The 25,695-nt window shown below is 40.3% G+C and overlaps 1 protein-coding gene across 3 annotated transcripts; it reads left to right on the top strand.

Moving 5' to 3' along the window:
• Window positions 1–13: 13 nt before the first annotated feature.
• Window positions 14–24,953, top strand: parga (poly (ADP-ribose) glycohydrolase a). Of its 3 annotated transcripts, none has more exons than XM_051959963.1 (18): window positions 14–74; window positions 849–911; window positions 1,598–2,269; window positions 2,415–2,547; window positions 3,394–3,516; window positions 3,603–3,683; window positions 4,163–4,237; window positions 8,189–8,281; window positions 9,529–9,683; window positions 14,169–14,248; window positions 14,374–14,434; window positions 14,855–14,930; window positions 17,224–17,371; window positions 20,648–20,726; window positions 20,864–20,972; window positions 21,503–21,608; window positions 22,910–23,038; window positions 23,764–24,953. In XM_051959963.1, exons 2-18 carry the CDS (start codon window positions 883–885, stop codon window positions 23,943–23,945), a joined length of 2,331 nt encoding a protein of 776 aa, XP_051815923.1. In that variant the 5' UTR covers window positions 14–74; window positions 849–882; the 3' UTR covers window positions 23,946–24,953. The 3 variants fall into 3 exon arrangements, with proteins under 3 accessions (XP_051815923.1, XP_022067941.1, XP_022067933.1); XM_022212249.2 differs by having other exon boundaries at window positions 18–160; window positions 1,598–2,263; XM_022212241.2 differs by having other exon boundaries at window positions 18–160.
• Window positions 24,954–25,695: the final 742 nt, after the last annotated feature.

Here is a 25,695-nt window from a genome sequence, read left to right as displayed (position 1 = left end):
TGTGATTGGTCAAGATTTTCCTGCCGTCAAGGTGCCGCAGCTGCACCGCTGCAACAACGAAAGTAAACCGAACGGTAACATTTTCTTGAGTAATCTGTAGTAAATAAATAATTATGTAATGCACCTCAGTCAGAAGTCTCATGCAAAGACGGACATGCCTGTAAGTCGCGACGTATCTCTTTGTTTTAATTGGAGACAGCGCTTGCTAGCTTGATCAGCTTGGATTAGGTTACTATAATCGAAGCTAGCGAGTAATAGCTAACGTTTAGATTTTGTTTTAGCCAATCAAAGCTAAGTTAGCTCAAGATGACTTGTGTTTTTGCACTGGAAATTAGGTCTTCGTTGGGGTATTAGGCTAACCAAATCATTCGCAACATCTGTCTAACCACTACTAATCGATTAACTGTGTTGTTGTTGTTTTTTTTTTTTGCCGTGTAGGTAATGTCAAAAGTATCGTGTAAGATTTGCTTAGTTAGCTTGCTCACCGTAGCTTTGTGAAACCGTTTTCGTGATGTGCAGCCCACCGAGGGAGTGTCTGTTTGTACTGAATGACATACAGTTGAAGGAAGAGGCAATATTTGAAGCTGTTGCATACCACTTTGCCTTGCAGCCTCATCATAGCGCGTTTTGTCGAAAAAGTGGACCAAACACCTGTTTAAGTTTCAGTGGGTGTCCTCACCAAGTGTCTGAGTGCAGCTTCCATCCAAAATTACGTCTTAATAAAGCTTTATATTTTACTGTGACACATAAAGTGGTCAATATGTTGCTGCTATAACTTAGTAGGCATATGTGAAATTCTGAAATATGTTGCAGCTTTTTATTGTGCCAATATTTTTTCTTTCCAACAGTTAATTTCGTATCGCCTTGTATGACCTGTGAAAGATGGATGAAGTAATGGATTCTCAGAAAAGGTAAGCCGTGAAGTTAGCCAGTCCAAGCTTTTTGTTCAAGGTTGGACACGTTTGTGGCTAGCATGGCTTGTGTATTGAACAGAAATATGAGCTCAGCCTGTAATTTTAAACCAAATTCAATCAATTCTATCTCCAAAATAGTAGTATAAGTATTTATTGTTTTGGCACACAGCATTTTTTTTTTTTTACTACAGAATGAATGTCTTGAAACAACCACATGTGCACTATATTACTCATTATAATGGCAGATCATCAGTGAGGTCATAGTAATGAGTCACACATCTGATGTGTAGCGTTCTTACGGTTATGAATGCTGCTTGTGGAATCTTGTTCTACTCTTCCTGAAGGGTTAAGTTTTGGTATTATGCTGTCTGACACATAAATCCAGAGCATCATGATGCACATTGTGCTGCTTGAAACTGTTTCATAGATGACAAATGGTGGACATCAAAGTGCCTTGCTACAGCCCTAACTGACATGACAGCATCCAGCCAGCCAGTAGTCGATTATTGTTATTCTTTTGTCAAACTCCTAATTGCTCCAGGGGCGCTGTACTGTGGCTGACCCTGCACTCTGCGCTCTGGGAAAAGAGAAGATGCATAATTCTGATCATAACAGTACATTTTGTCATCTGATCCTGCTAACACAACCTTCTCTCACTTTGTTTCCTTTCTGTCCTGCTGCAGTTTGACTGATGAAGTCAAGCCAGACGATGTAAAGAACAACGTTCCACAAACAAACTCAACAGATGGAAAAGATGAACTCCTATGTGAACCACAAATACCTGACACTACAAAAGACTGTGAGCTAACAGAGAACACACACGATGCCTCTCAGAATTCAGTGGACTGTGGCTCTGCAGGTGAACTGGATGAATCTGTTCTTGCAGGTAACAGAAGTAATGCAGATGAGTTACACTGTTCTAATGGGCAGAAATCTAAGAGGCCCAGTTCGCCTGGTCCCCACTCTGTTAAAACAACCTGTGTTGCTGCACACTCAACAAATCCAAAACTCACCCTCTGTCTTAGTAACAGTCCCATGAAGGTTGTAAGTACACCCAGTGATGTGGAGATGCTGAGTCCTGACAGTCCAGTCAGTAAAACCATGATCACCAACAACTCTGCAGAGAAGGATTGTGATGGCAGTGCTTCTGCAGAGGACACTGGCTTTGGAAAGGCTCAGGTAATGGGATCTCAGCAGATTGTCAAAGACTTTGATCTTGGAAGTTCGGCCAAAGAAAGCGTTCTTCCCGTTGCCGTGGGTCCTGAGGATGCTGAAGTAGCAGAGTGCAGTAGCTCATCTAATATGAGCCAGGACTTAACTGAAAGCCAGTCATTTGCAATTTTCAAAAGGTACTTGTGAGTGTCTTCATGTCTCTCTACCACTTTGCCTTTGTAATCACTAAATAACCCTATCCTTTTTTGTCCGTTGTTCCATTGTAATCGCAATGTTCTTGCTTTTATGCTTCATTACACTGACCTGTTCTGCTTTTGTTTTATGCAGTGTTTCGTTTACATTGCGTAATTTGGACAAACGATGGCTGGGAACACCCATAGATGAGCTGAACAGAATACCCCAGTGTGCTCCCCCTCTGTCTCACCTGAAAGCAGTGCCTAATCACACTGTCACAGTCAGGGTGAGTCAACAGCCACTTGTTCGTTTGTGGATCTTTTTGTTTGCAGTCATAACGATAACGTGTAAGCAGATGCGATTAGGAAATTCTCAGTTGCACTACACTTGGTGACTTTTTCTTTTTTTCTAAGAATGTTTTTAAATCTATGAGGAATAGAGGAGAGAAACATGGAGCAGGGAAAGGACATGCAGTAAAGGTCCAGTCAGCTGGGAATTAAACAGTGAACACATCCGTAACTCAGCTGCCGGGTCGTTGCTACAGTGTGCCTTAATAAGAGAAAAAATTATAGGGAAAAGTGGGAGAGAGGATGTAAAAAAAGACTTTGGATACAGACAGCGCGGATAAGAAATGAGGAGACAGTACAGGGCCAAGTGAAGCCATCCTCCATGATTCCCTCGGGGCCTCTTGTCAGTAAAGGTCCTATCAAACTGCTCTCCTCTGCTTATCCCACAGGAACACTGTCAGTGCTGCTGTGTAGCTACAACTTGCTCCTGCCATCAACAACCACTGCCACACAAACTAAACTCTAACCATCACTAAATTGGACGAATGGTTTCAAATTTATAATTACATTTGGATAATAATCACTTCTCTACATTAAAAACAAGACGACTTTCAGTTGTTTAGTCAGCCAGCAAACAAATGCAAGTGTTGAGCTTAAATGTTCATTTTCTATGCATTTATCTTCAAAATAAGGCATGATTGATGTATAAAGCGACTTTTTCCTTAATATCTCTTCATTTTTTTAGATTTTTAAATTATTGCAGCATGCTTGTTTTTAAGAAATGGAAACAACAGTAACCTGTAAAGATGTCTTGTTTTCCCTGCCTTTTTATTTCTCTGTTACAGACAGATCTCCTCAAAGAGGGAGAGGTCCCTGTCCCATACCCCACCAAGTTCAAAGATGCATGGGATGATGTGTCAGTGAAGATGCCCTGCTCTGAGAAGAATCTGTTTCCTATGGATACTGAGGTATGTGCAGGTACATGGTTAGTTACTGCAGGGACACTGTAGTTGTAAACGTCGTTGTTGTAACATATCATTTTGTACTCGCGTAGGATGGAGGCGGCGTCCAAAGTCGGTGGGAGCTGATCCACACTGCCTTGCAGGGAGGGTTCAAAAGTTGTTTGGATGTGAGGGTAAGGAAACTGTGCTTCTCTGGACTGTGCTGATTTGGGCCAGTTACACTTCTGCAAAATGTGGAAAAACTAATCTTATTGTCATATTGTTTTCTTTTCCCGTCTTTATGTTGACAGACATAGTAGTTCATAGCAGGTCAACTCCTCTCCTCTCCAGTACTGTATATTTCATTAAAACTGATCACACAGTTAGGTTGGTAAATCAGTAACCAGGGAGGAAAAATGAGCAACATAAAGTGGTCTTTTAAACATTACTGCACCGATATGAGAGGATTTCTGTTCATACAGTTTCCGGTTGAACACGGCAGTTTCTAATTTTAAGAACCTATTCCATAAATGACCACATGGTGGCAGAGTTTGCATCATGTATGAAACAAGACTTTAAACCATTCAGTTATTTGTTAATCTTTTCTTTTTACAGCGTTATCTGTTTAAAATTAATTTTCATTAGAGGAGTAACACCTTATTCTGCTTTTCAGGATGCAATATTGAGGTACAACACAGCCAATGCAAAGAAATGGGACTTCACTGCCCTGAACCTGCTTTGCACAGAGGTAAGCTGTTCGAAAGAGGATCATTACCTGATTTTTGTGAAGTTGTACTGTACAAAAGCTGAAGCAGAAAGTTAAAAACGGCTTCCCTAAAGACTGCTGACAATATTGTGCTGCAAAACATGTCTTCGCTGAACAACAATAATTTGAAATTTAAATTCAGTTTATCAGTTGGGAAACCCCATTTACTAAACTTTCTTCTGCCCAACGTTCTTTCATATTTGCAGTTCAAGAGAATTGCTATCATGTAAATAAACATCTCATTAGTGAAGTGCAGCCAGTTTTGTGTATCACAGTTTTGACAGCTAGCCCCTTGTAGATGCGTGCAGTGTTTGACTACCGCACCACAATTATGTTTTTACATTTTATCTTAATAAAGAGTGAAGCTAAAGCTGAAAGTAACCTGGAGTTGTTATCATGACGGGAATCTGCCTTTCTTTGTTTGGCTGCAAGCCCATCAGTGTGCGTTGTCCCCTCAGTACCTGGGAGTCTCAGGGGAGCAGCGTTCAGTTAGGACAGATAAGCACAGAGCATAGCGGCAGCAGCTGTTGCAGGTGAATCAGGGGAATGTCTTCCTTTCTTTTTGTCTCTTACCATTTCTTTAATACATCTTGTACACTGTTTAGACAGTTTGAGGTTGACATTACAAACCTGTTGTTAGAGAAACTTCCTGCCACATGGGATGAATATTAGCTGTCTTTAAATGTTACAAGATAGCGTTTTAAAAAAGCAAAGGATTTCCAAGTTAGCTTTTAGTCCTTTGACAGAAATTCCCTCTGTAGAGGTAAAAGAAAAAGTACTAACAGTCAGCTTGTCTAGTGCTGGAACCACTTCGAAAATGAGTGTACATGTAGAGGGTTACTATTAGACTATTACTGCCCAAATTACACGTAAAAAGAAGGTAGAGTATTTGGATGGATAATAAATCAAATTCATTGTCATGACTAGCTGAACCTACATGTGGTTAATCATATATTTTTTGGTTAAATTATTTTTCGGTAAGGTTATGTCCCGGTTGGATCCATTAAGAACAAGGCTACTGATCTCATTTAGTGAGATAATGTGATACCTGTAACAGTTCAGCCAGACTGGTATTGGAACCTAATGTCTGTCCCCCTCATCAAGGATTACTCAGCTAAATTCAGAGTCATTCTAAAATTGTCTGTTTTTCTTCCTCCTCTCTGAAATAATTTCTCAGAGTAAGGCAGGGAGCTCGGCAGATCAATAGCCGCCTAAGCCTTTTTATAGCTTAATCCAATTTAATTAAAAGGCCCCATTAAATCTGGAAGGATGCTAAGTAAGGCCAGCCAGAGAGTTCCTCTTCCAGGAATGTATTGCATCAGCGACTCAACTGTCCACTCACTGCCCCGAGTCGGGTGTTTACCCCCTCTTTTTTTCATTTCTTTGCTGCCAAGGCATTTTACAAAGGGGAATGGTGCTCACAAGACAAGGACAAGTCAAGGTTTAAATGTTGCTAAAAACCCAGAATTTCATGTTATACTAAGTAACTGGTAGGAATTACTGACCAGTTCCCTGTATTTTCTGTTCATTTCATTTCCATCAGTTCATGGATGCAAAATAAATGAACATTAACACCATCATGGCAACACTTAAGCTGAAATGATTAACAGTTGCTATTCCACGGCAGACACTGGCCACCCAAAGTGATTTATCTTTCACGCACTGTCTAATGCAGTGAATCATATGGTCCACATATTCAGCCATTCTGTAAACCCACCATTGCAGAACTGTCAGTGTATGTAGATAAACAATACGTCGTGGACATTGTGTACAGTGCTTCTGTGCTCAAATAAAATATCCTCTTTTGGTGCGACATGCTGTGAGTTTGAATGTGGTACTCCTTAGCCAAGACCATCTAATTAAATCTGGAGCAACATTTTTGTAGCACTGAGGTAATTGTCAAGAGGTACATTGCCCCTGGGCCAGTGATTGACACTCTGCTCAACGTGTAATAGCCACAGGGGGAAAAAAAGAGTTATCCAAATTAGGGCTTGTCTGTAAATTGTCTTAGTGTTTCTCCTCTGCCGAATGAAACTGTCACCGTGTCACTTTCTGATGAATGTCTGAGGGCTGAGCAGGAAAGCAGTCCGGGAATGAGCGTGAACATTCAGCAGCTAGACAACAACACACTCTATTTCACTCACTTTGATGTGTTGTTGCTTGTTTTGTTTCTATCTTTCTCACGCAGTTATTCTAAACAGGATTGAAATATCAGTCTGACACTAAATGCCATGGAAAAAAAACATGCTACACCTCTAAATTAAATTGTGAAATCCAGGTTTGGGAAGGTTAAGCTGCCGGGAAATGAAAATAACTTCCATCCGGAACGGATGGAAGATCGATGTGTAATCGATCATTAGCCTATGCAGCACTAAATCTGGACTGTCCTGATGCAACTCAGTCTGTCATATTTATTGATGTGAAATACATAGTTTGTGTGTGAAGCCTAACCTTGTGGCCAGCTGCTGTAGCTGTGGAAAGGCTGGGGGATCATCTTTCTGCCCTCATCCTGCCGCATCACCAACTACCATCTATTAGTCCCACAGGAGCGCTTTATGATGTCTGCCAGTTCATTACTTCTGACAGCATTTAGTCAGACCTGCTCTGCAGCCATATAAATACCTCTGGCCAAATCAACCACCAAAGACTTCCTGTTGAAAATCAAGCTTTCCTGTCACTCTCCCCACAAATGGTCATTTGCATTTGCTCCAGAAGGTCCATTTAATCAGCACAGGCTTCCCTGCTTACCTTGATAGAATAAGGCAAGTGATTGATGGCAGTGACATTCGAAGCCAATACACTCATAAATGATTGCGTTGTAAATCTGGGTGTATGATGGAATAACTGGGTGTTTATTTTAGAGGGAATTGCAGATGGATGCTGAGGTAAGCTGCAGGCTGAAGTATGGCCGTGGCGAGCTCGTTCTCAGATTGATGGTAGTTTCTTGTGAAACAGATTCAGCGTAGTGAGCGGCTCTGCAGCATTTCTAGTTCTTTTTTCACCACTGAAGTGTTGGCATTATTGATATGTGAGAGGTGGGAGTTCACACTATAACAGCAATAAACCTTGCTGCCTTCACTGAAACTTGGGTTTTCTTGTTGGAGATGAGAGAACATTCCTTAGATGTTGGTTGCTTTTATTGGGTTCTGACCTTAGACTCACTGTCAAGCTCTTATTAGAGTAACTTTTTATTGAGTAGATGACTTCTCATACTTTTCAGCACCATCAGGCCTGTTTGTCTTGACAGCACAATACAAACCTTACAACTATATTGCAAAATTCAAGCTGAAAAGCAGTTTATGCTTTATTCAGACATTTCAAAAATGTAATAGGGGTACTGCGACTTTTTCATAAATTTACACTTGGAAAATAAATGGTAGATTGTCTGCATTAGTACCACCTCTCATCTTTAGCTCAAGGAACTTTACAGTCTATTTCCTCTCTGTCCATTTACACTTGCACGGCACAACAGTGGTGGCAGAGATGCCATACTAGTTGCTGAACTGTTGCAGGGACCAGTTTGGGGAGCAATGTTTTGCCCAGGGGCACTTTGGCATGTTGAGGCTCTGGGCATCGAATCGCAACCTTGCAATCGGTGGACAATTTGCTCCACCCATCTCCAAAGTACAGTATCGATGAGTACATCTACTTTCCAGGAAAACAGGGGCGTTGGAATTTTATATACAAACAAACAAAAAGGAGCAATTTTTGAAATGTATTGAATTTTATGAAAGAGGCTTTTCGTTCTTTAACATTTTGGTTAGAAAAACCATTCGCTTTACAAACCAATATGTCACTTCAGATATAATCAGTTATTCTGACTGCCGGATCCAAGTAACTGCCTGCCTAAGTAGGTAGACAGCTCCACAGAGATATCCCATTTAACAATTCTGATTCTGATTTAGCTTGTATGTTTCTTTCTCTTCTCTCCAGTATCTTGAGCATTGTGAGATGCAACACCTGTTTGAGGTTGTGCTACCTGCTATGGTCGACCTGGCTCTCAGCGCTCCTCGCCTTTGCACAATGGTAAGTGTTCACTGTTTATGTACAGTACACAGTGTATGTGCAGAAGGTGCTTGTTTTGTGTGAGGTTGCCACAAGGTGATGGTGGGTTAAAGACATGAGTTTTTAAGGTGAACAGTGGCAGTCTGCAGGGAGGAGAAGCAAAGAGTTGGATGGTGGATGTTTTACAGGATCATCTCAAGACTTACAACTGGTAGATAATGAATTCCCCTTTCTGGTCCATATCAAATACTGCTTCATTAGAAATGAGGACTGAGAGGAGAGGTTCATGTCATGTCCTGCCATCCATTTCATGTGTTATGCTTGTGCACTTGAGAAAACTCCACTTACTTTGTGCATTCAGTGTACTAAACTTGGACTAGGGTCTATTTTAATTGAACTTCCCCACTCAGCATTCCCTCTCTGAGCAATACATTTTTGGAAGACAGGGTTTGATATCGGCCCCATCAAATCTTGAAGGGCCTCCCTTTTATTCACATTGAATGGACCTGATCCATGTCAGTGATCTTTTAAATGTCATCCCCATTCATCTTTGTTTATTATGTCTGTCATCAATTATAGTCATACACGAATTAGAGAATGGCATTTTTGTAATCATGTTATCTATTTCAGAGTCTTCAGTTTAATTTAATAAGGTGAATTTAACTCCCACTGTGGGCAGGATAGGAAAATCCCTCTAGTTTCTACTGGAGAAGTAAAGAGCAGAACATAAAGTATGTTCCAGTTTAACTGAAGGAAGAAATTTCTGGTACAGATTTCACCTCGAGAGAGAATTATTTGTAGCAGTTACATAATGAAGCTCTCTGACTCTCTCCACTTTTTTTTGCTGTATTAAGCGTCAGGGCTAATGTTTATGTGTGTGTTATTAGAGCTGGTATTGATCTGCTAACTGGGCAGCCTTGGGAGGCTCTTTAGCCCTAATCAGTGAAGATGGATGTTCCCTGTGTGTCTGACTGAACGAACTTGGGGGAGAGCAAGAAAACCAGGACCTTAATTACTGCCACCCATTTACCTAATGGAACTCTTCTTGTCTCCTCTCCTTGCTAGATTGCTAAACTAATTATCTACCCTCATTAGCTGTCCAACCTACACTACTACACCCACATAACCTTGTATGTTTTTCAGCATCTAGTGTTGTTTCTCTGATCCCCTGTCTCCCAGCTTTTGTCTCTTTGCCTCACTCCATACCGTTGATCTTGTCACCGTTTTGATTTTAAGTCTATTTTTTCCCACTCCATATCTCTTTCTAGCCAATCCCTCTACTGAAGTCAAGGATGAACCATTCTTTGACTCTGTCTCAGGAGCAAATAGCCTGTCTTCTGGCCAACGCCTTCTTCTGCACATTCCCCCGACGCAACTCCCGCAAATCGGAGTACGGAAATTACCCTGAGATCAACTTCTACAGGTAAAGGCAGACTTTTGCTAGGAAAAAATCAGAAAGGCCCTAAACAATGATTGGCCCATTTAGGTAGCTTGGAAAATCCAAACTGAATCTCCATGTAATCTCCTATCCCCATGTTAGGAGATACAGGAGAATCAGTTTGGCATTGGGCGAATTGAATCGCGTTTCCCTCCCAGGACAGTTTGGTATGACCAATCATAGCATGGGAGGCGGGAGTTAATGCTGCGTCATCTTCAGCACCTGGATTACCCATAAAACACCTGCGGACCTCCCGTAACCAAACACAAACATTAACAAAGTTACTCCTAACACCGCTAATTGTTCGGAAGGAGTCTTTTGTTGCGTAGCCTTTTCAAAAATAAGTGTTGTACTTGAGAGTACCCCATGTATTCGCAGATTTTTGTGACAAAAACGGCAGTAATCATTCACCGCGACGCTTTCTCGGCTGCATGCCATTGTTGTTTGGACTACAAGGTCGATTTGTTTGTGCGTCACATCCGTGTTACGCTGATTGGTTCTTTCGCGTTCAAGCTGCATTCGTTAGCCCCTCCTTTTTGAAATCGTCTCCTATCATCACAATGCCAGACTGCCTTTATTTGTATTTATATTAATGCATAAATAAAGTCAGTCTGGATTTTCCAGGCAACCATTTAGGTAATTGAGTCAGCTGAAGTCATTAGTATTTTATTCATGCAATGACATTTGCCTCTTCAGTCCCACACAGTCTCTTTGTGAACCATTTAGGCCAGAAACAGAGCAGTTTTATTTTTAACTGTGCTAAGATCGCTTGGGTTTTGTTCTTTGTTCGTGTATTAATGGGATCAGGTTTTCTCATGTTGTTTTCAGTGGTGTTCTGCCTGGAAATTGGGCATCAAATACATTTAAAAAATGATTTTTTTTCTGATTAATCACAAATATTTTTAGTTTTAATGATCAGTCCTTAGTGATCCAACTGTTCAAAGGAAACTGATTTCCATCAGGGGGCACTACTGCCTTGAAAACCCTTAATAGATGAATTCCTGTGTTTGTACTGAGCTTCCAGTCATATTCTAAGTGTCAATTAGAATTAAAGTTTATTTTTTAGCATGTAGTGGACCATATTATAATACACTGATCCCAGCCTACTGTTAAAATTATTGCGTCTGGTGTCCCATTTTGTTTTTGTCAAACAGCGTACCTACATTTTTATTTATCCTTGTAATAGTGTGTGCTGCAGCTGCACCTACAGTATCATCTTATAGACTTAAGGATTGGGTTTTGGGCTGAGAACCGTTCTCCATGTTTCTGTTATGGCCTTTGGGTGAGAGGGAGGTCTGAGTAGGAGTGTTAAATTGGTGTCCTCGGTTTCTGCCTACTCAGAACCAGTGGCCTGGTAAGAAAGCCTGGGATGTCTAATTGAAACAAATTGTTCTGATAGCCTGTTTCAAAGTAAACACTTCTGTGTCTGTCTGTGGCTTTACGAAGTGTCACTTCATCTGAAGGAAAAGAAAGTGATGCATGTGTATAGTCAAAGCCAAGCTTCCAAGAGTGATGGTTGTTGTGGTTTAGTGTTTCAACTTGCAGCAGAGGTTGTGGCAGTATTGCAGGCTTGACTGTCTGTCACCAGTTTTCTGGGAACTGTCTTTGGAAACGATGTCCACCTTTCTCTCTGCTGAAGAATGACTCAAAGGATAAGTTTGTGATTTTCAAGGCAGCCTTGAAAACATCTGAACATTGAAATAGCTTAAGTCTATTCATAAATTTATCTGAAGCTAACATTAGAGTCAAGTGGATATTTCCCTTAGTTGCAGTGTTTTTAGGATAAAATTTCCTCTTTCTGTTTCCATTTTGAGCTAAAGTCGAGGGGTAGTCAGAGAAAAGGGAGTTTTGTTCTAAAAAGACAATAACTCTGGAAGATGATCTCTTGATTTGACTAACTCAGACTGATGGATTCTGTAGTCCCGAATGGTCTTCTGGCTGCACCGCTGTATCATTCTGTTATATGAGAAAAGATATACTGAAAAAAGTAGCATGGCTGTCTTACTAAATGATCCCAATCCTCAGAAATACAAATCTTAAGTGTGGTAGGCTGCTTGATGACTGTTGTTGTTTAGTCCTGCACTGAAGGAGGTTTTGAAAACAATAACGCTGGCTAGCAGAAGTGGAAGAGAAAGCCACATTGAAAATGATGGTCAAAGGCAGACTTTTACCTGCAGCCTGTATTTAGTGAGTCAGACAAGCTGTAAATAAATTTAGGAATACATTTTTCACAAAAGAAAGTGGTTTGGGATTTTGTCCTTCCATTTACTCTGAAATCTCTTCAAGAATGGGTTTTGTAATGGGCAATATAAAACGGTGAAATATTGCAGCAACTAGTAGCTATGTTGGTGTTCATACGGACAATTTTCTGCTATTTTAAGACAGACTTGTGACATGAATGACTCTGAGCAGACGTCTAATTGAATCTTTTGGGATTTTTTTCCAAGCATTTTTCTGCTCACTGATAATGACTAGAAAGTTGAGATGTTTGTAGGTGAGGTGGAGTCGGTAACAGAGTTATAATGAGATTTTCCTACCGGCTTTCCTGCTCTATTTTTGGACAGGTAGTGCCTTGGTATACCCAGGACATTGTCCAGATATCACCCCAACTCAATTTTCCCCAATTTCCTCGAGGCACTTTCTCCTAATTAGTGATATTTGTATTACGTTTTGGTCGCTGAATGACAGACTGGTGATATTGGTTTGGTAGTACTTTATTTTGGTAGTACTTATACACTAAACAGGACATGATATAGGCCTATTAGGAACTGTATCATTTTGATATTCCTTGCAATCTGCATAGACTCTGACTGCTGTCCAGGGTCTAATTAGCTTTCTGCTCCTTCCTGGTGGTTGAGTTGCATTATTTTTTATTTTTTATTTTTTTTGCATTCCAGGATCAATTAAAATGGACCCTAGTCCAAGATCCTATTGACTAACTGTGACTGGGGCCACATACCCAGCCTCAGCTGCCTCTTTTTTTCTGAGCCTTAATCATATTTTCCGTATCACCAGCGTGTCATCTGTGTGAGTGCAATATATCTGCCTCCGTAATAATGTAAGCATTGATTCCTGCCGCAAAGTTGCATTTTTCAGAACCGCTTGGGCCTGCCTTCACTATCAGCATTTCTGCCTCCAGCGAAATACAGGAGGAGGAGGGGAAAAAGTTCTTGTGTTTCTGAGGAGATGAGACAAGACAAGACAACCACTGCAGTCTAAAATGGGCCCTGGATCGTTACTGGCCCTCCCCTCTCTCTCTGTAATTGAGGGAGTGTCCGTCACTTTGCTTATCGGCTACAGTAGCGCTCTGTCTTGGACAACCAGAGCAGCAAGCAATCTGCTGATTGCTGTTTTGGCAGAACTGTCAAGGTTTGTCCTCTGTTAAGTGATGGATAGATTCAAGGGGGAGGATAGAAGGCAGGAGACTTGTCTCCTCAGCTGGTGTTTTCCTCTGTTTGAGAAGAAAATGACACAGGGAGCTCGTTTAGCAGTTTGGTCAACAATGAAAGCTCATTACTGCTGAATAGGTCCTCTTATTTTTGGCCTTCCACATTTGCTAGGATACTGAACAACAAATAATGACAAACTGTCAGAAACGCGATGTGCACTTTATATAGTAAATAAGCTAATGGTGGATAAGAACCATCTGCTTAATGTGCCTATCCTTAAAATAGCAATTGCAATATTTTGTATCTAAATCCTTCATAATGTGTTACCCTTCTCTCTTCAGCAATGCATCATTTGTGGCTACACTGGAAATCTCACCCTGATCCATTTGTGTTTCACTTACACTATTTTATAGACATGTTGTCCTCCAGGGTACATTACGGCAAATTGACACTGACTAAGGGAAAGAGAGGGGTGGGGAGGGGTGGGGAGGTTCATGAACCATGAGTAAGACATTCTGTCAGGAATTTAAACGAGGGGAAAAGCACTTCAAATGTCGGAATTCTCCTGAATAAATTAGCCTTTTTACTCAACAAAGAGCTTTTAATGCATTATATTTGTTTTCTTCATTTTGATTTCTTTACCAGTCTGGGCAGAGAGCAGTAGGAGGGAAAGATGAATGCTGAACTGTGATTAGCAATCAGCTTAGGTTGCTTTAAAGATGGAGGGAGGGTACCAGTATGGAGTGAGCTGCATATCCAGTGCTCTCTCCCATCCCTTCACCCTAGTTTTAACAGTAACTCTGATGAACTGGGACAGGGCCTCAGGCAGTGTCATTGTGGGACGGCTGTAGGTAGATGGGGGAGACATCATGCCAGTCTGAAAGCTTGACCTCGCTCAAGTTGCTGTAGTACGGTTGTGCAGCGAGCTAAAGATAATGCCTGATAGAAGCATTAATTCCTCTCATCTGCTCAAATGTAACACATAATTTTAGTGACTGTCAAAAATAGAGGTTTTAAAAACTCTTTAAATGAGAAAATTCTCTTTTGTGCACTCAACTTCCTATTGTGCTTTCTGTTTCAGGTTGTTTGAAAGTTCTTCACCAAAAAAAATTGAGAAATTGAAAACACTGCTGTGTTACTTCAGGAAAGTTACACATACCAGTAAGGACTGAATGTATCCCACATGATGTTTAGCATTGTGTTTCTTTTTAATGCTCTCGGTTTTTCATTAGATTTTCTTTTTATTCCCTGATTTGATTCATGCTGTTTTCTCTCTGTTTGCCAAGGACCCAAGGGTCTTGTTACATTCACAAGACAAACACTAAACAATCCTCCAAACTGGGAAAGGTAAGACTTAATTTTATACTATTTCATGAGTGTTATAATTTGATAATCTAAATTTAAAATAAATTATTCAAATAAAATTTTTGTCACATTCACCTCACAACAATCCATATTAATAGGGATTAGTTCTGTTTCTTAAATTGTCTAATTTTGCTTTGTGGTTTGTTTTGGGGCAGTAAATATTCTGACACTTAAATATCACTATGATGTCCTTAACTATTGATTGAACAAATCTGAAATGTGAAATGACTACATTAGAACCACAATTACTTATTTGTAACCTTTATTTCTTTTTCTACTTACAGTTCACATTTGGCCTAAATTCCTATTGCATACTGTGTGCATGCTAATATGCTCGACATCGTCAGGTTACACAGATGGTTATATCTTGCACCGTTTGCAATCTTTTTTTTTTTTGTCAAGCTCCCAGACTCAGCTGACACGCCTACATATCACTTGTCAAGGGACCATTGAGGATGATGGATATGGGATGCTGCAGGTGGGAACCAGTTTTGTGTCTAATTCCAAGTACAACTCGTTATAAATAAAATCGGTGTCCTTCTGTCACTGTAAAGGTCTTTTTCCTTTGTAACAGCAGCACAGTGATGTAGGATTGTTGGCCTCAGGTTTGAAAATAACATGCCTGTTTTGCACTTGTTGCTATCAGACGTGCCTGACTCTGACCATCACCTTCCTTCCTTCTGGCTTTCAAAAACAAAGCGACTGTCTTCAGCTCAGAATTGGCTGTATGATTTTTGTGCATATCCGTGTAGGTTATTGGCTCTCTGTCTGTATTGATTCACCCTATCTCTTCACCCCCCTCGGTGATCCTGGGTGGCTGGCGCATTTTTTTTACTCTAGCTGACAGCTGATGTGTACACATGAGTAGCTCAGATTGGCAAGGGTGGAGGAGAGGACCCTGGGGTGGGAGATGAGGGAGAAGGAGGCACATGGAGGAAAGGATGACGAGGGTGAGCCATTTCACTGGGGTGACCCAGTGGGCCGGGAGTCCTGCAGTCAGATTGATGGCTACCTCAGCAGGCTGGACACTGGCTGTGTGTTGAGTTTTGATAGGGCAGACTGGGCTGTCATCCTGTCAGAAGGTTAGATTGAAGGGTTTGGGTGGGGGTGAGGTTAGGGGTGAACCAGCGAAGAAGGTGAGGAGTTGAGCGACTGGTTTGAAAACATACACACACATGCACATACAAACACACTCACTGTCACGAATTGACGTAGCTATGGGCCACTGAGCAGAACCTTCACCCCTGACAGGCTGTTTAAATATCAGAATTGTGATTGAATGGGCTGTTTTCTTCTCCTTGCTACAAAAACAAGGAGTTGGCTCACATGGAATGATGCCCTGGTATGAAATCAAAATATTTCCTGCACTAAAAAACGGACCCCAAAAAATATGCACCAATGGCTAGAGTTTTTTTAGTGATCACACCAGAACTATTGGATTTATTTTTGTCCATATATTTACGAGACTGTTACACCCTGAACCTCTGAACAGTCAGTATCAGGAGTCAGAATTCGTGGTCTCTGAGGCTGTACTTATGCATAGCACTGCTTTGATCCAACAACATATATTACATCAGGATGACAGTATTCTTTTAATGCCAAAAATGGCAATGTTAAACAGCTCATATGTTGCACTATTTACTATCTAAGTTTTTAATTTTAACACGCTGACTTTTGCTTATTGGCTAAAAGCATAAATATCACATGGCAAAATGACATGGCAGTCCGTACAATAATTGAAAAAAAGACCACATGCTTGTAAATGTCAGTCATTGTTTATTAGAGCTAATTGTCTGGAGCCTAAAATGTCCATACAAAATTTAGTGCTATCCATTTAGGTAATGATGACATATTTGAGTAGACAGGTGAAAGATTTGGCCTGCTGGTGGCACCAGAGGAAGAGTTGAGGGCTCACCAGAGACTGAATAAGATGGACAGAACCACCGGATCTGAAAACTGAAGCCAATGGTGAAATGACTTAATCCTGCATTCTTTCTAATGGACTTGTCTGGTTGCAATAAAAATATGGATAGCTGTCAATAAGAATAACCCTACTTGGTTTTTACCTTTTACCTTAGTTAACAGTTTCCTGATAAGTTTATGGTCTCAAACACTAGTTCCATGTCTCCTTCCAACATAGCATGATGCTCATTTTGTGGTTTATGGACCCAATTAGAGCAAAATAAAGTTAGAGTTAAGGCAAGGTATGTTTTAGGATGGGGCTGCCTTGTGATTGACAAGTTGCTGCTATATGTCTGTCTACAGTGTCTTTGAGTTTTACACTATTACTTTGCTCGCTATTAATTGTGCATTTTATTGGTATTTGAAGTATCCCTTTAGATTTCACGTGTGTTGTTTTGCGATGATTTCCTGATTTGATTATTTCCAAGCAGGAAGCCATGCTGTGATCCTTAGACATTTATCTGTGTTAAATGACTGCAGTGGGTGACAGATAATAAGACACTAATAGAGTCATTTGTTTAAATAATGGGAGTGACATTAGCAGAACAGTTTTTCTCATTTGCGTTGAAGAAGCAGGTCAAAGGGCAAAATATGTGCAACATTTGATTAAAATTTAAATTTTTTTTAACCTAATGTAACTTGCATATCATTTACCTTGATTTCAGCAAATGACTCTTGTATGCCATTAAATAATCTAAAAATGTGAAGAGGACAACATAAAATACAGGATATATCATCTGAGAAATGAGAGACTGAGCCATTTTTTTTTTTTTCAACTAGTTTTATTTTCTTCCCCTTTATTTCACTAGGTGGACTTTGCAAACAGACTAGTCGGTGGTGGAGTCACAGGAAACGGACTGGTTCAGGAAGAAATCAGGTTCCTCATTAATCCTGAACTCATTGTCTCACGCCTCTTTACTGAATCTATGGAATACAATGAATGCCTCATCATCACAGGTATGTCGACACACATGCATCATTTTAAGCCTTCAGGTTTCATCTTCATTTTAGCTGTCGATTGCCTAAAGTAATTGAACGGAGAGGAAACTGTAGCTCCAGATTCCGAGTAGTCAAACGGTGACATTTAAAAATTATTAAGTAGTGTCCTTATATGGAAACAAGATAATAGGGCAGGTTATTTATAGGTTTCCACCCAGTTAAAGCTTTCTGTGACATGGTGCTTATTTGCTCTCTAAGTGTAGAGAATAGAGTCATTATGGAGCAGACTGTCAGTATGGAGCAGTTATCATAGTGTATTTCTTACTGTTACTCCCCAGTTAGCATTTTGTGGGTCAGTAGTGGGAGAGTTTTGTATGTGCATGTGTGGTTTTTTTTTTTTTTTGTAAAGATTATCTACCTATGGACAAGTTGTCATCTCACTATTGTGTGTATACTGCACTAACTACAACCTATATGGAAACATTAGACACAGGTATATGATGCAGCAACACTGACTTTAATCACTCTGCTCGTGCTCTGTGAGATATTGGACATTTTTTGGTTATTAATTGCTTGTTATTTTGTTGGCTTTTATCTGTATCTAATAGCAACTACACATGTTTATGCATCTCATATGGCATTCTAGTTTTGCACTTAACTTTGGCTAAACTCATCCCTTAGTTATTTCCTCTAGTTCATTGAGCTCTTCGTGTTTATTGGGCTCCATTCATTTTTTCCTCCCTCGTATTTCATTCCCGTCCGAAGGTAAATCCATTGCATTGATTCTCTTGGGGCTGCCCAGTTATCCTTCATTTCTCCCAAGCAGAATTGCTCGATTTTTCAACCTCCAACTCACTGTTTTGGTCAACCTAACCGTTCTGCCCTCTCATTTGCCTCCCTCCTCCTTTTCTGGTCTCTCTACTTTTCCTCTCTGCCTTGCAGCTCACCCACTACTGGTTACAGTAAGAAACAAATACTGATTAGGGCAATGCATTCATGTGCTCATGTATGTCCAAACAGGTGAAATAGCAATATATTTCCAATCAAACACATGCATGTTTATTCAAGTTTAGCTTCATTTTTTGGTTTTGTGGTGTCATGTTGTAGCCTGGAGAACTTTTATCTTATTGCCCCCTTTAGAAAGTGAGCCGATAATGAAATTGCCTTACTTGATGATTTAGTCAGTTGATTTATTCACATCGTATTTATTTTATTAGAACTTAATCAAGTTAGCACAGCAAAGCAAACATTGGAAAAACCACTTGCCCTGTTTTGATGCTTGTATTTCACTGGGACATAAAATGATACTTGAAAACACTAGAGGCATCGTTATCCTGTTGGATAAATTCCTCTTCTTGATATAAAAACATTTATTATAACTTAGCTGTGCGTAGACACAGACTCAAAACATGCTTGTACTTAATTGATTCTGTTGGTAGAGTCGTCTTTGAGCTTAGACCCAACAGAAGAGGCAGGATGTATATGGACGCACAAAACATTAAGAGGCCAACGGTTTGCTTGGTCTGATGTGCACCTCCAGCCCACTCTACTATTGTTGCTTTGCTTATTGCTTTTAGACTTGGTGTGAACAGCAGAACAGAGAAAACGAACCTTGTTAGAGCCCCCACCCCACACTGGTAATTCCACTGAACAAACACACACCATGTAAAAACTCGACATCTGCTTTAGCATGCTGAGCGTTGTCTGGTTTGTGTGGCGCCATGTTGTCTTGTTAGGAACTCCTATCTCTTCCAAGTGACCTTCAGTGGTTAGTCACCGTCCCCTTCCCTGCCTCCCTTCATTCTGCCTCCCTCCCTCTTCCCCCCTCCTCCTCTCCACTTAACTTTATTACATTTGGACAGAAAGGAATTTATAGCCCAACTAAGGTCATTGCTCCACTAATGGAATGGACCAGTTGTGCCATAGATTCATTAAAACCTTCAGAATATTCTTTGCACGCATGCAGAATTTCCTCTTAAAGTCTGTCTGTGTTTTTAGACTTTATATCTGTATCTCTAACTCTCTGCTTTTTCCTCTTCTGTCAAGTTAATTCTTCTTATTTTTTTATTTTTATCTTTAGAGGTGCCCCAACATGAGTCTTAGTGCGAATGTCTTTGGACGATCTCAGATAGGAAGGTAGACATCCATGATGTAATCTAGTGGTGGAAGCCTGTATGGCAGGTTGCTGTCTTGTGTGGTTGCCAGGCTAAAAAGACTCAAGGTGAAGGAGGAGGAGGACAGAAGAACGAGTTGATACGGGAAGCCTGTTCTTTGACGTTAGGAGTCGCTAGTGCTTTATTTGACTGGCTGGGATTGTAATGGCACAACATGTTTAAAATATTGTTGAGGTTCAGTCAATCAAGGCTTTTCTCTCCATACTTTTTCTCAAACCAACAACACTGTTTTCTGGGGAAACAAAAGTTAAAATGAAGCTTTTGCTAGATTAGTGTGAAGAAAGTCTATCTCGAAACATTATTCTTATTGCCCAATTGTACGTCATCGTGGTTTTTGTCCTGGCTTCAGTCCATCAACTGGAGTCATAATTTTTTCAGAGAAAGGCACAAAAAGCGCATTAGGTAATGGAAGAAGGGGCATTCTTGAAATCAAGCCAAGACTTAATGTAACAGCAGTGCTTTATTACTGCTTTTCAAGAGATGCTTAAAAATGACATTTGGCGTTGCTTTTGAAATGCTTTACCACTTATTGTGAACTTGGGTATACATCTCCCTCACTCTACTAGCAATAGTAGCAGTACATACCGTGAAAACCTTTATGTTAGTCACGCTTTACTCCTACCCTCTAACGATGTGCTGTGTAAACATCTCATACCCAATGCATAATGCATGGCGCCATTAATAGGAGTCATTTTGTCATCATTACCAGTATAGCACGACTGTATTGGTAATGACGAATGAAGAAATCTTTCTAGTTCTAACCCTGAGCACATACCAGAATATATAGATTAAAAAAAGCTGCCACCTAATGGATCATATTTTGTAAATATTTTCACACGGGTGACTGAGGTTAGCTGTTTGTGTTCTAATAATTTCTACCTATTGTGACTGGAAGCTTTTAATTTAGAAACCCAAAGCAGATTACTTATTAAATCAATGGGCTTTATTTATGACAATCCAATACAAGCTGAAACTGTGTACTCATACTGGGAGCTTAAAAGCCACTGAATTTGATTTAGGAAATAAGGCGCTGAAACATATTTAGGTCCAATGTGTGCTCTGACTACTGAGCCGTGAATAACACCATTTTCTCTGTGACTTTGTCTTCCTTGTTCTGCAGGAACTGAACAGTACAGTAAATATTCTGGCTATGCCGAGAGTTACAAATGGAAAGACAGCTACAAAGACGAGACACCCAGGTATTATCTTATGTAATATTTTTTGATTCTTGCTCTGATAACTTAAAACCGGAATCTTAAATTTAATAAGAAGAAAATGACTGAACGACCGGAGCGTGGAAATCTGTTCCCTTTCGATGCTTTTCTTTCATTTCCAGGGACGACTGGCAGAGGAGATGTACAGAGATCGTGGCCATTGATGCTTTAAAATACCGGCACTTCCTAGAGCAGTTCCTCCCAGAGAAGATGACCAGAGAACTCAATAAGGTGAGTCAACATATAGTTGTCTTACATTCAGCAGTACAATTCTCCAAACGGAAATGTCTTAGTGAAAGGAGCCATGAAGCCTGTTCACCTTTCAGAAGACATAAAAATTAGCAGTTGATAGACAGGATAATACTGCACATCACAGTGCTTTGATGAAAAGCTCATGGTGGTGAACTTTGACATATTTGTCAGGCACCACCTGCAAAGATGTTAATTAAAGGGCCTGTGATCTGTAACAGCACTGAATTTAGCTAAGGGCAACCAACGCTTTATCTGGTCACAAAATCTAGTTATAGCATTCATATTTTTGACCTTTCTTTTCTCTTGAGGGATAAGCAAAATATTATACACCCATTTGCACCTAAAAAGGCATGTTGCATTCTCTTGTTTATAGTTCAATCTGAGGGTAATGCTCAACCATTATGCGTCTGTTATTTAATTTTATTTTAATACATTCAAAGCGACCATGGAAAATTCTATGAAATTTCTCTTGTGTCTTTTTCTTCCCCACCTTTTGTTTGCCATCCCAGGCGTATTGTGGATTCTATCGAAATAACGCCAACAGCAAACATCTCTCTGCGGTAGCCACGGGCAACTGGGGCTGTGGAGCTTTTGGTGGAGACACACGACTCAAAGGTATCATTGGATGAATTATAAAAGAGAGGAAAATACTTTGTATTGCAACATGCATAAAGAAATCAGTAGGTTTTTTTTCCCCCATGATTGGGAGTTGAAATGGTGAAACTAGGGTGGCAGATGTGTCACAGTACTGACATAAATCTGGATTCTGAAGCAGTAAGTAAATATCCGTAGTTCAGGCAGGATCATCCACTCATCTCTACTGTTTGTCCCAGTAGGTCCCTGCAGCGGACCATCAAGTGTTCATGCAGTATGTGCTGTGCACTGATGCTGGTCTTTCTCAAACCCCTCTGGTCAATTAGTGGCTCTTCCAGGGTGTCACTCTCCCATTCCTTCCCTTCCTTTATTGATCAGCTGACACACATTTATGTTTTCCATTAAAAGGGCGATTGATTACAGGCCAGGGACACTATAGATCCAGGCTGATATGGGTCTCTGTGGGCTTACACGACATCACTCTTCATAAGCAGGAGCCCCTTACTGTCCCCTTGAGTGTGTCAAGCTATTTTGAACAGTTGTGTTTATTTCATGGTTGTCAATAATTATAATTTTACGTTGTTGTTGTACCACAAGCTACTAAATACTGATCTGTTGTGTTATGCCTGCATTCAAGGAGGCTGTACTGTGCTGCAAACCACATATCTGTATAAATGTTCTGCATTTTTAATGCAAACGAGTGTCCTGAGGTGACATGGTTATTTTTGTGTACAGTTAGATTTTAAACCGAAGCTGTTATTTTCCATTTCAACATGCTATGAATAGATCCACCGGACTCTACTGAGTCCCGAGGTGGATATTAGCTTCCGGCGGCCCCGCCCATTAGCCCTGGAATTAACATAGCTGGTATTTTTAGAAGGTAATAACTGTATTTTACATTAAAGTCCCAGAGCTGACTTGAGACTTACATAAGACCAAGCTGTTATGTTGTAGTAAAGATTACAGACCTTTTGCAAATGGTTTGTTTTGTGTTTTCATTAATCAGAAATCTATAACCATTCTGTTAAATATTTAAAACTCTTAAGACCTAATTTGCAAAGGCTCAAAGATTGAGTGCTGTTGATGAGGCTAATCTACCAGGGGTGGATTATTTACTCTTCTGATACAAATTGCCCTAGTCCCTCATGTTCTTTTCTGCCAGAAGCCGAACCTTATCTGGCTTATTGACCAATTACTTAGTTTCCTATGCTTTTCAGTGGCCAATTATACCTTTATGATGTCATTCCAAAACTAATGTTGCTATTACATTATAATATTGGTGCCTGAATTTCCCTGTAGCCTTCTCCTTCTCTGTTTTTCAGCGCTGATTCAGTTCATGGCAGCAGCAGAGGCCGGGAGAGACGTGGCATACTTCACGTTTGGAGATGCTCAACTCATGAGAGATGTTTATGAAATGCACACTTTCCTCACCGAGAGACAAGTCACCGTTGGTAAGACTCAGGAACCAACCAGATAGTTACAGTCTTCTTTACAGGAGTTACACTTTCTTCTCAAGTTGCAGTCACACAGTTATTATCTTGTCAGTCCTGCATCTGTTGAGCCCTTATGGCAGATTACATAATGACCAGGAATAGTGATGATATCACCCACTGTTAGGACTGCAGGGCTCTCGCACAGCACATGGAGCTTGTCCTTGTTGGTGTCTTTACAGAGACAGTATGCATAAATAACAGATCGCCGTCCGTCTGTATGATAAGTTATTCCACCTTATGGGCCATCTCTTGTTCTTCATCCCATCCATTCAGCCTCAGCCGCAGAGTGGATTACTGCCTGAACTGACCCCAGCCTCTCCCCTCCCCCCGTTTTCATTTTTCTTCTGCTGACATTTATTGAAGCCTTTCAGAGAAATTCCCCTCTAGCCATCCATTTCCTAAAGTGGAGCTACGGAGGAGAAAAAAAAGCTCATGGCATGTGTGCGTGTGTACGTGCTCTTGATTTATAAATGAGCCCAAACACACTTTCATTTTTCTTTCTTTTCCTGCTATAGTTTCAGTCACGCTCTCTCTTGCTCTTTGACTCTCAAACCATGATTTTTGTCTATTTCTCTCAAACTCTGTTTTTCTCTCTCCATATTTCTTCCTTCTCTTGACCCCTGCGCCGTCCCTCTTCCCCCGCCTCCCTTCCTCTCTCTCCACACCCTCTTTTACCCTCCCAGGCCAGCTGTACAGCCTTTTAAACCAGTACTTCAATCTGATGTGCAAGAATTGCCGCACGACCCGACCTAACATCAGTCTCTACAGTTTCATCAACGAGAGAGTCTCCTCCCCTGCGACTGCCGACACCTCGGACTCCGCAAAGGATTCTGGGATGTCGCCTGTAACATCGGACTCTCATTAACTCCCTTCTTTTGTCTCTCTCTGTAGAAGAGACTCCAGGTTCAGAAACTTCAGTGTGCTCTCAGTCTTGTGCTTACAATCACTCGTTCTCTCACATACACTCCCTTTAAGTTTGTGATTCCAACACACAAACTACACAAACACAGTTTTGCCTTTCTCGCTGGTGGTATTATAGGAGCCTGGTAGTACGGCACCAAACGTGGTGAAATGTTTCAGAGACTTATAGCAATAGTAAATCCTGGTTGCTGTTAGGCCTTTGTTTAGTCTAAATGTGATGTGGAATTCTTTTTTAAGCACTAATTACAAATACGGCCAAATATTCATCATATGCATGATTGTGGACACTTTTCACTATTGATAATCCAGGACATGATAATCCCCCTGGTTATCTTGTCTTATATTGTGTTTGCTACTTTTTTTTGATGAGTTATATTCTCTATTTACCATACCCAGCCTGTGGTGAGGTTCCTGAATGCCGAGAGATGATGAGATGCCATACTGTAGTCTATGCATGGGTAACATTTATTTATCAAATATTCTACAACAAATATATGCTGCTCTTTTATATCCTATATGATGTTGGAGTTCAACATACACATTGTCCTTAAGGCTTATTTTAATAGGAGTCAAAATAATCGCTCGATAGGAAAATCATCTCAGATGAAATGGATACTCGGAATTTATGGTCACTTCATCAATTTAAAATATATTCAGTGTTAAGCACAGTATTGATACTGTATATATGAATTAAAGGGGGAGCAGAGAAAGAGAGAATTGCACGAATAGTATTATTTTTGTTAATGTTTTTACTCAACATTTACTTTGGGGAATGTGGTTAGGTTTTTTTGTATAATTTACTGTGTTTTCTGGTTGACTGTGGGTTCTATTTAATGATGGGTTCATGAATAGATTAAAGACTATAATGTATTGCATAGGACTGTACTTGAGCCTTTTAGGTTGTACTATTTTTATTATAATTTCCTAATTAAAGTATATCCTGTTAAAATTCTGTTTTTCTGCTACAGCTTCACTTCAGTATTGCAGGCATTTTAGCATTAACCACAAATTCTCCATTTGTAGTTTCTTTTCGGCAAGGTGATTTAATTATTTATGCATCATCAAGAAATAACGTATTTTGCTGCAGTCTCCAGCATTCATCAGAGATTTAATTTCAGTTTAATATGTCTGTTGTAACAGTGTCTTGGCAACGCAAATTTGTCACCTAATTTCATGAAATCATACATTATTTAATCATTTGACATGTGATTGATTTTTGTGATAGCACGTGTACCTAGGGCTTTCCGAAAAATTTAATTCCGCCTTCAAACATGCTTTATTAGATGAATTAGGGTTTCCAAATAACCTCATGACGTGGACTTCCATAAATGGTGTGTAGGCTTGGCAGGGGTAAGTGGATTACACATTATCTGCTCCTCCCGCTCTTTGTACTGAGCCCTGCATCGACCAAATGAGCTGTGGGCTGATGTACAAAGTCAATTTGGTTTGTCAGACCTAACTGTTGATGTCATCTGTGAGCCTGGGTTACCTGGACATGAACTTTGTTAAGTTGACTGGTGCCTGTTAGATTCGATCAAAGATTTATTTGGACACTGACCATCGACTGAATGTGCCAGGTAAATCCTACAAATGAATAACCGTAGTCAACAACATTGATGACATATTCACTCTTTCCATTTATATGTCACCAGAAATGGGAGCTAAGAAAATATTCACTTTCCCCGATGCATGAG

This window comes from Acanthochromis polyacanthus, chromosome 15, assembly GCF_021347895.1.
Source record: "Acanthochromis polyacanthus isolate Apoly-LR-REF ecotype Palm Island chromosome 15, KAUST_Apoly_ChrSc, whole genome shotgun sequence".
Lineage (NCBI taxonomy): Eukaryota > Metazoa > Chordata > Actinopteri > Pomacentridae > Acanthochromis > Acanthochromis polyacanthus.
The sequence above is the reverse complement of the archived record's forward strand: the minus strand, read 5'-3'. Positions and strand labels throughout refer to the sequence as shown.